The sequence below is a fragment of the Asterias rubens genome, chromosome 13, assembly GCF_902459465.1.
Source record: "Asterias rubens chromosome 13, eAstRub1.3, whole genome shotgun sequence".
NCBI classification, from domain to species: Eukaryota; Metazoa; Echinodermata; class Asteroidea; order Forcipulatida; family Asteriidae; genus Asterias; species Asterias rubens.
Genome location: NC_047074.1, coordinates 13,209,641 through 13,222,993, shown reverse-complemented (window position 1 = coordinate 13,222,993; position 13,353 = coordinate 13,209,641). Strand labels below are relative to the sequence as shown.

Here is a 13,353-nt window from a genome sequence, read left to right as displayed (position 1 = left end):
AATTGATTTAGTTGGACTCTAATGAAATTGATGGCGAACTTTGGTCGAAAAGAGTGGAGATGTGGCGTCATTGTTCTATGATTTGTTGACTAAAAAATTGTGGTAATTCATTACAGAGTTTAAGTGGCAAACAGCTAGCTTGGACAATTGGTCAGATAGGCTCGGACGAATGCGAGAAGTGATTTTCTTTCAAAGGAAAAGATAAGGGCTTTCCGACAAATACTTGACTCCTGTATTGTTTGTGACAATATGTTGTTATGAATACAGTGGTTGTTGTCAGTTGTGACAACTGTAGTTGTTTTCTTTGCCAAGTGTAAATTGCCTAGCAATAATAAGTGTCTCAAAAGCTGTGCCAAAAATGTCAGGTTGCAAATTGTTTGAATTGACGATTCTTGTTTCCAACTCATCATCTATTGTTAGGATTTTGTTATTTGGATCAAATTTCCACTTAACCCACATGTCAATAATCCTATTGCTCTTTCGAAGATTTATTAAAGGGAAAGCAGATTTTTATTTAACCGTTCAATTGTTTCGAAGTGTTGGCGACTGAGTGATTATTTCAATCCTGTATAAATACAATACATTGTACATACAAATGGTGTAGTTTTTTTTTTGAGATATTGCCAAAAATCCATAGTAGTAACATCCCCACAGGAAGAATAATCCATCATTGGAATTATACAATCCGAGAAAAGCTTCAAGCAGAAACATTTTTCACATTGAAATAATCCAAATTGCTCTTTCCAAGATTTAACAATTGGCCCACTCAAAATCCTGGGTCAGAATACAATTCCTGCAGAATATTTTTTCTCCAGTATTCACCAAGTTATAAGTATGTAATTTATACCAACCTCAAACATAACCCTCCCTTTATCCCTCATGACAATAATCCCAATTGCTCTTTCCAAGACTTAACAATTGACCCACTCTCAATATTATCCCGGATCAGAATATAAATCCTGCAAAATAATTTTCCAATATTCACCTCAACTAGTTCTTTTCCGCTATGTTCTATTAAGTAGGCTTTTACAATTTCATGGTCATTAATTTTTGGCGTAATTACAAACCTCCCTTTATCCCACATGACAATAATCCAAATTGCTCTTTCCAAGATTGAACAATTGACCCACTCCATATCCTGGATCAGAGAATACAATTCATCTGCAGATATTTTTCCAGTATTCGCCTGGTTCTTTTCCACTGGGCAATTTACATAATAAAGCCCTTCAGTGACCCGAGCACATTATGGGGTCATGCTAGAGTCATGGACAGTCAATATAAAGGCTGTGTGGAAATTTCCACTGGCTACAGTAAAGATAAAGCCTGTACCATTCACTCAAACGGGGGTGTGGTATTTGTAAGATGGACTCTTGAAACACAGCCAGGTTTTCTAATTCATTAATTATAGCTGCTAAGCTCAAAATTATGAATGCCAAAGCAGTAAATATACTTGTATATTAGACAACTACTACTTCACGAATGTATTTTAACATTTTGTGTCAGAAAAATGGAAATATTTATACATTAATAGGCAATAAATTGTCCCTCAATCTTCCTGAATGAACTGGCCACCCCCAAACCAGGAAAGTGTATTAGCCCAGGGAATTCCCTCCATATCCCCCATGCATTGGAAGGCATCATTTCCAGTAATTTCCACCAGTGTTTTGATGCTTTTTGAACCATACCAGTATCCAAAAGGATTATAACTCTACACCCCTGTCCACAACCGCATCACAAATTGGCTGCAAATTTATTTTCTAGACTTTGGAACACTTGGTTTATTTTATAGCTCCATGGATTTGGTGTAACTGTATACATTTGAGGCTGTACATGTGTACATTTCAAATTTTTAACAATTTGATCTGTGTTGTGATATATCCAGATGACTTCTGGTCACTTCATTTGAACTGACCGGTCTTCACAATCATTCACCAGCGAGTCAAGGATAGTTGTCAAGGCTTTAGTGTTTTTTAATTGTCTCCTCGAACCTGGTCAGCCATCCGGTCTATCTGAAACGGGTCATATTTCAAAATTGCTGGTCAGCCTCACCAGACCCAGAACATGACTTGCCATTGACCGTGGTGGTTCGTTGTTGTCACATCCGATTTTGTTTCTTTGGAACACTGCCAGTTTACATTCCGTCCTCGTAGACTTATCTGAGACAAGATACCTGTGGACATGTGAGGTTTATCCCACAAGATTCTTCGGCTACTTGACATTCATCCAAATACCTTGGCGTCCTCGGACGTGATTTCATCAACGGGGAAAAATTTCAAGGATGAGAACCTTCGCGAACTTGAGACGAGACGAGTATTAATAACGCTGCCAGTTCAAAAACTTTTGGAAACCTAATCTGAGAGTAGAACCGTTGGAATATTTTTTTGGGGGTGATTTTTAAGGGGAACAAAAGCAAGATGCGTATCCACACTGGTAAGACTAACAAGGACATGTTATATTCTATGTTTTCCAGTACGTCGGCTACTGGTGGAGCGATCGATAACAAGATAGAGCAAGCAATGGTGAGTACAAACTATTTTTTTATTATTTCTAAATGTTTCTTGTACTGTAGAAAAAGTTTCTGCATCCTGCCACCACTTTTTCGTTCGTTATGAAATAAAATAAGATCTAATTTACTCAAAAGAGATATTCCTTTTGGTACAAAAAATAGTGGAAAAGTGTGGGCAGGATACGATATGTTTCCCTTCTTGTATTTTGTTTAAAATTTCCATCAACATTTTGAGTGTCAATCTCTTGGTATAATATCATAAAGCTGTTGAGAAGAAACAGTGCTGAAGAAATGTTTTTTCCACAGATACATGTACTTTCAGGAAACCAGTCCCAAACAATAAACACTAGTCTACATTGTGTTCTGACTGGTAAACCATTTCTGCAAAGCAGGATTCATCTGCGAACTTGAGACGAGACGAGTATTAATAAAGTTCCTGGCTCATAAAGCCATTTTTAAAGCACAAAATGCAGGCCATCTTTATGATGTTTCAGTTCATTGATCAATACTTAGAACTGTCTTCATTTTTTAAAATTTTTTTGCCAATAAAAATAGCTTTATGAGCCAGTAACTTGATTACAATCTGTGGTAGAAATTATATGAATGAATTGGATTGAAATGTTTTGAATTGAAAGTTGTCAGATGTTTACTTCTACACCTGCGGTATCAATCAAGTTCATAAATGTAGTCGTAAAAATAAAAAAAAATCCTGAACAAAAATTGCTCGCATAACTTGTTAGAGGGAGGGTCATACACATCCATGTACATAGATTGGTAAACACTGCAAAACATAATGACCATAATATTTACTTGGTGAGAGAAGCACCGCAGCTGTTGATAAGCTATTTTGAGAAAGGATTCTTTTTAAAGGATGTTGTATCAAGTTTTCACCGGAAAGAGTTCAAACCTGAGAAACGATTCTTGCTTGAATCGTTTCTCAGATTTCTGAGGGTTGGTGTCCATTTACGAACGCTGCGGCCAGAGATGTGTGGTTAGTACCCTCTCAGTCTGTCATGTATCACTAAATGTGGATAGTTTCGACGTTCTGGTGAAAACACTGTGACAGTTTCTTTGCTGGTTTCCCTGCAAGTACACGTAGACACTGTATTCATGGTATTTAGCTGAAACTTTCACATGATTTTCATTGTAGTTTTAAACATTCAATGCATTATGTTGACAAAAAACAATCTCTACTTTCAAGTGACCTGGTTTCTGAAAGTGAAAAAAGTCTCTGCAGTCTGTTAACCTTCAGGAAAAAAAGAAAACAAAAGTTTTTAGTGGTGGTCAATGAACTAGAATGTCACAAATCTAGGCAGCCCTTCAACACTGATGCTGTGAATAATTGAAGAGATGAAAATCCTTTTTGTAGGGTCAATCATAGTGAACTTGGTCGAACCTCAAACTGACCTTTTTGCTACCACCCACCATGAAAATAATTTGACCTATTAATTTAAAAAGAGATTTTATTTGAAGAAAAAAAACCCATTTCAAATGAGGACAGTTCTTAGTAGTGATCATTGAACTGAAACATCATGAAGATGGACTGATCAAAAAAAGACCAATCACAAAACAAAAGCATTTACTATTGTTGATTTCGATGTCGATCCAAAATGTTGATGAAATTTCTCTGAATTTTTGTATTCCACTTCACTTATTCCAAATCTTGTTTACCTGAATTTTAAATGGCACTGTTTGCAACTTTGTTATTCTCGGTATTATCAATGTTTGTTTGCGAATATTGTGTTTGAACAATTCCATTGAAAAGGAAATACTTGGCTGAAATTTGCAGACTCTTTGAACAAAAACTGTTTAAAGTTCAAATGTGGAATTAATGTCTTCATTGATGCATACAAGTTCAGAGATTCCAATAATATTGAAGGGAGCGTTGGTGAAACAATGTTCTTCGAAGAAACAGAGTCATATTTTTCGAATAGATTCTAACATTGAAGTGAGAAGTTGGAGAAACATTCTTCTTTGCCAAAAGACAATCTTCTTTTTTGTATACTCTAGAGTTCTTTTGGTTATTATGAACATTCAATTTATTGGTACATTGTTTATTTGACCATGATCATTGTAATCAACCCATTGTGCCAATCTAATTCTTTCCACCTTCAAAAACTCATGTTTACGTTTTGGAAACAATTTTGTAATCAGCACATTGACCTGTTCAGACATGCGTGAATGGGGGATCAGTCGCAATAGGAATCAATACATTGAGAAATCGTCAATACACAGTAGCTTCAAATCAATCAAACTGTTATGTGACGCTATCAGACCAACGGGGTTTGCTTTTGTCATGAATGGACAGAAGAACTGTCTGTCCTTTTGTCTTTTGCCATCCAGCAGGGCTTACGATGTGTACTGAACCTGGACTGACATTTTTGCTACCCCCCCCCAACCTGGAATGAAAATGACAACCTTTGTAAAAAGAGTTTTGTGTAGACAAAAACAAACAATTCAATTTGGTGATCACTGGACTGGAATGTGGTACGTCCAGATCGGCAAGGTTTTTGAAGTTTGCTGGAAATGAAAAACTGGTGTTCAAATTGTTCATTTACAATACAATCAAATTGTTCATGTAAATGACTGATAAAACAGGGCGTCTAAATTGTAAACAGGGTGTCAAAAAGACACCGTCCAGCTTACACTTGATGCAGACAGGGCTTCAAATTTTGTCACTCTCTTTCAAAATGGCCAAAATTAAAAAACAAAATCTTCCTCAAAATGTCAGCCCAAAATTTATCAATAAAACTGCCCTGAATTTTCTACTCTGCTCACTGACCCAAATCTTGTACAATATGTAATACTTCCTTGAATTAATTACAATGCTGTTAGTGTAAGTACACCTAACCTGTTCTAGTGTTTTTGAAGGTTGAATCGCGAGACAAAACAATAGAGCTCTTCACTTTGTACTTCTCTGGGAACCAAATAGGTGAACAATTCAAGTGTGGCGTCATTGTTTTCATTGAAGCATTACAAGCATTCAATTAAGAGGTCGTTGGAACAATCTTCTATGACAAAACAAAATCATCTTGATTGAGTTCTTTTTGTTAATCGTAATCGTTCATTTTCATCCATTGTTATCTATCCTAACCACTGTAATAAGATCCTGTGCTCAAGCTAATTCTTTCAACCTTCAAAACTCTTGTTAACATTTTGGAAACAATTCGTAAATTGACATGATCGTTCGCGTGAGCAGACATGTGTGAATACTGGATCAGTCAAATGAGCCAATACATTGAGAAGTCGTCAATACACAGTAGCTTTGAATCGATCAAACGTTTTGTGAGATGCAATCCGGCCAACGGGGTTGCTTTTGTTATGAAGAGACTGAGGAATAAGCCTTTCAGAGCTGAGGATGTGAACTTGGCTGAACCCTTTCAGAGTGAAAAGAGTGAGATTTTGTAATGAAGGGATCTTTTGTCAGTGTCTTTGCTTCTTTTCTTTTCATTGTTGTCGTAGTGGCATGCCGTAAGGAGTCACTAAAAATCATAATATTTAAAAAAAAAAGTAAATAAATAAGTAATAAATAATCGTACTTATATAAAACGCTGGTATCTACAATCCCAGCCATATCTCGTTGGGCCCCCTGCCCCCTTTCAATGTTGGTTCTGATTGTTGCACTGTCTCCTGTGTTCCATCCAGTCAACGTTGAGCGGGGGACAGGGAGAGAATGTTTCTTGTCAGGGGGAAGTGGACCTGGATGTAACGTAGGGAAATGGTGGCCCAAGCATTTTGGTTGGGATTGTAGACAAAACTGTTCACTGCGCCATCAAGACCAATTTTCCTCAGTTTTTCCTGCTTTAGTTTCATGTTTGTAACAATAATTTAAAGAGGAAGGACAGTATAAAAGATTTGAACTTGACAAAATAAAACCAGGAATCGTTTATTTCGTTATCGTATTTTGTGGTTAAAGTTGCATGCAGTCAGAGACAATATCCTTGTTCTATTAATCATGATAGATGGCACGTGTATCAACAAAAACAGGAAATGTGTTGGGCTGCCATTGAGTTATTCTCACGCAATTCCTGGTCTTTCACACGTCCACGGAACATATACTGGCCTTTCTGATTGGTCCAGGAGACAGCTAAGTTACTTTTTTATCCAATGAGAAGTGGCGTAGAGAGTTAGCTTTTGCTTCACAGAAATCCCTCATAAATTTCATGTTTTTCTGTTAAATGAACCTTTGTGTACTTTTAAACGTACCTTCTTCTGTCCTTTATCTTTGGAAATTTGGCTGGTTTATTTTTTTTGAATGAGGTCAGGGCTTTATTTTGTTTGTTCAGGGCATTTGAACCTGGACCGGGAAGTTAAATTGAATTCCATTGACACTGAATGATTTCACTGACCCAAATGCAAAAGTATTGGGACCAAAACAAAACTTGAGTGCTAACCAAAAGGAAAGTAGCTAGAGCAAAGCAAAAGTACCGGACCAAAACAGTGTATGTAATACCAGCCCTACACAAGAACATTAAAAAATATTTCAAACACAAGAATTGGACCAAAAAATTACTAGACCAAAACAAAAGTGCTAGACAAAAACAAAATTGCTAGACCAAATTAAAAGTGCCAGACAAGAACGCATACGTGCCAGACAAAAGAAGAAGTGCTAGACATAAACTTAAAACATGCAGTACTAACCTGCAAGACCACATCAAAGGTATTAGACTACAACAAAAGTAGTAGATCAAAAACAAAAGTGCTAGACCAAAACAAAAATGCATCTTGTATTGTAGACCAAAAAAAATAATTTTTTTACCTAAACAAAAGTGCTAGACCAAAATAGAAAATGTGCAATTCCAAAACCAAGTGGAAGAGCAAAACAGCAAACAAAAAAGTGCTTATAGGAGCAATAAAAAATGTCAAAGGACTGGAGTATTTGGGGGGGGGGCGGTGGTAGTTGATAGATTATGTAAGATAATTTTGGAGTGGATATTTTGGGAGTAGAGATGAAAGGTTTTATCATGGTTTCTGAGTCATACTCATTATGATGTCATAGTCCCAGCGGAGTCCACTGGTTGGTCAGTCTCAGTTTCACTTTCACAGCATGGGCTAAAGCGAAGCATGGCATTAAATGTAACTCCCAGTGGCTATTCTCGTCCCACCCCGTGACGTAAATACACACTCAGGACTGACGAAAATAATGCGTTCTGACAGATTGTTTTTCCCAAATACATGCAAGATTGGAAATATTTTCAGCATAAATCTTTGTTTTGAAAGTGGGTAAATTTAGAATGTTTCCGTTTTGATCAAATGAGACATCCTGAAATGAGTTCATAATTTGAGTTCCACCAAAGGATATTAAAATAGACAGTGGAAGCTTGTTGTCAGGTCAAGCAAGTTGTCAAAAATAATTAATTTGTTTTTGTAATTTTGTTTGCCACGTGTCCCTCCATCTTACAATCTATGCTTCGTTTTTCAAAGGGCAAGGGCACCAAGGCATTTTCATCTCGGTAAAGGGCACCCTATGATGCGATTGCAAATTTGTACTGGGGAGATCATTTCAAGGGCACCAATGCAGTGACCAGGGGACACCAGGGCAATGGCCTTCGTTGCATCACTGAAGTATCAGTCCTGTCTGTAGACCCATCGTGCAAATATGTATGAAATCGTCTCCTTAAGTTTTATTCCCAATCGATCCCATAGACTAGCTTTGTAGGTCCAGCCTTAGAAACAACAAGGTCCCGATATTGATCTTTATTTGTTGGTTTTTGTCACATGATGACCTCATGGCAGGTAGTGTAACAAAAAACGCTGCAAGCCCGAGGTTGACTATGTGACAATTATTGGGTGAGGGGGAGGGGGGGGGGGGGTGACAATTATTGGGTGTGGGTTGTGGGGGGGGGGGGGGGAGGCGGGGGGTTGTGACGTGATGATGGGGTTGGGAGTACATGTACGTACATTTACATTAAAAATATTTGTTACCCTTAATACACTGATTTGTATCAAGCAATGTATACTCAATACTTTTCTGAGTTCTCTGGAGAAAAAAGAAAAGAAGAAGCAAATCACTTTTTATATTAGGGAGAGACTACAAAACAGTGGATGCTTGTAACATCCCATGTTTTAAGCTTCGATGTGTTCAGGTTGCGTACCTTTGTGCATGTCTACACAGGATTTACGAGATCGCGTTAGTGAGTGGCAGGACAAGATTGGCAAACATTTATGAGGTGGTGTTTGTTTTATCGCCTCCTTATGTCTTGGAGTTATTGCGTGGTATACATGTAAGGAGCAGCTGAAGTTGCACGTACACTTAAAGGCACTGCACACTATTGGTCATCTACTCAAAATAATTGTGAGCATACAAACTTACTTGGTAACAAGCAAGGGAGAGTTGTTGATAGTATACAAATTATGAGAAACGGCTCCCTCTGAAGTAACGCAGTTTTAGAGAAAGGGATTTTCTCAATCAAATATTAAAAGCATTTAGGCCTGAAGCCTTTTTTAGGCATCTGAAAGCACACAAATTGTGCCACAATGGCGTTTTTTCTTCTTTCGATATTCTCTTGCAACTTCGAGAACTACCAATTGAGTCCAAATTTTCACAGGTTTGTTATTTTGTGCATACATGTATGTTGAGATACACCAAGTGAGAACACTACTAGTCTTTTACCAAAGGTGTCCAAGGCCTTTAAGTATCTTTGTATCATAAATTACGTGGGTGTTTTGGGTGTGAGCATTCCTTTGGTGGAATTGAGAGGTGTTCAAAGACGTGTAATCCAACCAATACGTGATCTGTGTGGGTGTCATGGCAGAATTTTTATTCTTATTTGGTTTGTCCTGTAATCATTTTGCAGGCTTGGTATTTATCCTGAGGGCATTGCTTCTGTTGCTTGGGGCCCAATTTCATAGGGTTACTGTTAAACGAAACAATTTCTGCTTAGCAATACCAGTCAAAAATGGTACATGTTACATGGTTTTTTGGCTGTTACCTTATTCTGGTAATCTTGCCCTAATTTCATAGAACTGCTTAAAGCACAAAAAGGAGCTAAGCACAATAAAATGTTGCCTACCAGATCTTACTCTATGACCAGATAAGGTTCAGCCAAACTACCATGTCACATGTACAATTTGTGACTGGTAACCTGCTCGTTTCTGCTTAGCAGACAATTGTATTTAAAAGCAATTATATTCTGCTTAAACAGCTCTGTGAAATTGGAGCTACGGGCCTTGGCATTGACTTCATTTTCAACAACAGTTTTGTAATGTGACAATCCAATCTGCATTTGCTAATTAGTATTTGTATTTTACTTACTTTATTTATCAGGACCTGGTGAAGAGTCATTTGCTTTTTGCCGTGAGGGAAGAGGTGGAGGTCTTGAAGGAGCAGATCAACGAGCTCTTAGACAAGAATGAGCAGCTTCAACGAGAGAACAGCCTCCTACGACAGACCCAGACCCAGGGTCTACCTCACCACCCGTACAGCCAGTCCGAGACCCCTCAAGCAAACAGGCTCGTCAACACGACGGCAAACACCCAAGACCAAGGAGGTTTCCCAAGTATGGCCGGGGGAGGAGCACCTCGAACGGACGGCGGCGGCTTCACGCAGCAGTCACAAGCACCACCGCCCTCGGACCAGTTCGCCGGGATGCAGGCTGCTGGCGGACCAACGCACGCACAACAGGCATCGAGCCAACAGCAGGCTTTACCACAGCAGCAAGCGAGCCAGTACGGTCACATCCAAACGCAACAGACGCCGCAGCATTCGATACCACAGCAGACCACGACACAACATGCCCAGCCGCCATCACAGACATGACAACAATAAGTGATGAATCCACCTTTTAAGTTCACCTTTTGTTTGAGACGCCGGAATAAAAAACCCAACCCAAAATACTGCAAGCCGTTTTTTAAGTTTATCTTTTTCCCTGAAAATTGTGCAGTACAGCGTGACTTTCGTTTACAAGTTTCTTAGCTTTGAAAGCAAGCGGACTGATTACTGCCTGTTGCCAGCATGATGTTATGAACTGAAGAAGGGAAAGAAGAAATGGCGGACAGAAAAAAAAAGGACATGGCAATTTATTGCGTGGATTGTTGCTGAACGGAAGAGCTTCAATTGTTTGAAAATTCTTCGGAAAAAGAGCATCAAAGTTCTTTATAAACTGTTGTTTAAAAGTTATGTTGTATATTATGAAAAAATAAGTGCCAGTGAATCTACCAATTTGTTGCATTGTGGGATGTGTTGATGCCCTTCAAGTCCATTCCAATTTATTCTTGTGAAGGAGGCCCTCGTGCTGTGAAAAACAGCAGTCACAGCTGAAAGGGTGCTTTATTATTATTAGTTTTACTCAATTGTTGAAATGACCAGCTTTCTTGATCATGTTTATGCTGTTTCTCTCACTCTGCTACATGTGGGCCCAATTTCACAGAGCTGCTTAAGCACGAAAATAAGCTAAGCAAAACAAAATTATCCGTACCAGAATACCTGCCAAAATACCTTAAATGTACAATTTGTGACTGGTATCCTGCTCATTATTACTACTAAGCAGATTTTTTTTGCAGGATTGTCTGCTTAAGCAGCTCTATGAAACTGGGCCCCTGTGGTCATTTTTGTGTCACTCCTTCCCAGTCATTGCTTATTTAAAAACGAAAAAGAAAGGTTGGTTTATTTAAGCTGCAAAGAAACGCTTCTTCATTGCAGCTTAAATAACTGATTCTGAGGTCAAAACATCACAGACCAAGGGTCAATTTCATAGAGTTACTTAGCACAGGAGAACTATTGCTTAGTGCTTAGCTTGATAAAACGCTTTTAACGGTTGGTTTCCTACAAGTCTGAGCCGCACGATTAATTTCATAAATAATTTGTATATCTATGAAATTGCACCTGTGGCAATGCTGTGGGCGTATCCATCGCTGTTATTACCAGTCCTGTACGCCTTATGCACATGACGTCATTGAAGTAGGGCGCCCTCTGGTGTTCATTTGCCATCCAGTTCGGGGTGCCTACTTATCTTCATTGCTTCATCATTGTTTTACCTCCAAGATGACAGCATGTTGATCTCATTGCACATACAGTCTATTGCCCGTACAACCTTAAGGCAAAGTTCCTACTAATGATCGTCCTTCACCGTAAAAAAAAAAGAAGAAGTAATGTCTCAAATCACAAAGTCCAAGTCCTGTACTGCCACTTAAATGTTAATGCATGTACTCCACGGGCCAGCAGAGGGCAGTATTTATCATCGTTCACAGAACACAGAATAGACATAGCCCAAAACCATATATGCATGGACACAATGTAAAGATATAAAGATGGCTGGAAATGTCCGTCGTCTTTTGTAAATGATAATTACTAAAACCTCAAGTGCAACTTACTGTAATTGTTTGTCATATTGATGACGGCAAACTAACTGACGAGACGTTTGCCGTTGAGAGAAGATGTTATAATTGAATTACTTTGTTGCAAGAAATGCTCAAGTCAATGACAACTCAAGGTTTCTTGGGATCTTTGCCAATCACTTGAACATAACTGGCAGGGGCAATGCCATGGAGCAGTGTACAAACACCCCCCCCCCCCATCATAGCTGAAGCCAGGGGTGCATTTTGGCGGTCGATCGTAACCAATTGTGAATTCAACCCAAATTGATGTTTTTTACGACCGGCAAGACGCACCCCAGGTGTTTGTACATTGCTCTATCTAAAAGGTCCATGACTGCAGTCCTGTGTTCAATGTCGTTAAGCCTGTAAGTGCAAAACTTGCTTAGCACGTATGTACAATATATTTTTGCTTAGCAAAGAAATTTTCGCTAAACAGTATTTTCTGCATTATGAAACTAGGCCTTGGGATTGACTTCACCATCGCTAAGGTTTATTAGTAAAGTTGGAAAAATCAATCGTCAAACTTTACTCATTTCAGTTTTGTCCAATCTTTTTTTGGAGTTGTTTCAAAAAAGAAAAAAAAACTTAAGGAAATTACCAAAGCATTTGCGTGAACTCATTTTGTGTAAATGAATCTTAGCGTTTGATGAAATGTAGTTCTGGTGGGTGACCAGCCAAAATGTTATCTGATGTATATGTTGCACACTTTAATTTAACTGGTCCCCTCAATTTTTGTTTCTGCTGTTTGATTCCCTGTCTACAAATACGATTGTAATGCTTATTTTTGTAATGCAGAAAAGGCGCCAGGCAGTTGCTGATTTGCTATTGACTTGTTGGTATAACAGTTTCCTTCTTGTTTATGATTGTTTTATGGCATGCAATTCGCCATACTGTTTAATATGGTATCAGTACAAAAATAAATTTTGTTTTTTTCTAACACACTATGTTTTTATTTCTTTGTGTTTATTCTTTTTTTCATTTAGTTTGCTATATTTGTTTTTCCGCCCTTTTTTTTGGGGGGGGGGTGGTGAACTCCACATAAATTGTCCTGCTCCTTGCTTTATAGAAAAGGTGAGATTACCCTACTCTCAAGTAATTTTGTGTATTTTTTCTTCCTTAGTACTTTAATTTGCTTCCAAATACATAATATGAATATATACATTCTTGTTTTGTTCAATATTTACAACGTATTTTATTTCATTTTCTATTTGTGTCTGTTTTTGTTTGTTTCAGTATATCATGTAATGTACTGTGTGCTCAAATAAATGCAACATTAATTGATAATAATATTAACAATATGAGTTAATTGGTTCTGTTGTAATTAGGATATTGTGTGTAAAAAATAAAACTAAATAAATAAAGAAAAGCTTAATTAAAGACACTGGACACTATTGGTAATTGTCAAAGACAAGTCTTCTCACTTGTGCATAAAACAACAAACCTGTGAAAATTTGAGCTCAATCGGTCATCGATGTTGCGAGATAATAATGGAAAAAAAAAACACCCTTGTCACACGAAGTTGTGTGCTTTCA

The 13,353-nt window shown here is 38.0% G+C and overlaps 1 protein-coding gene across 1 annotated transcript in view; it reads left to right on the top strand.

Annotated features, from left to right (window-relative positions):
* The window catches only part of LOC117298315 (protein bunched, class 2/F/G isoform-like), a 28,206-nt gene extending 15,441 nt beyond the window's left edge, over positions 1–12,765 (top strand). Inside the window, exons 2-3 of the mRNA XM_033781492.1 lie at positions 2,471–2,519; positions 9,774–12,765. Coding sequence (XP_033637383.1) covers positions 2,471–2,519; positions 9,774–10,265 — 541 coding nt within the window. The 3' untranslated portion in view covers positions 10,266–12,765. The remainder of the gene's footprint in view (positions 1–2,470; positions 2,520–9,773) is intronic.
* The last annotated feature ends 588 nt before the right edge of the window (positions 12,766–13,353 follow it).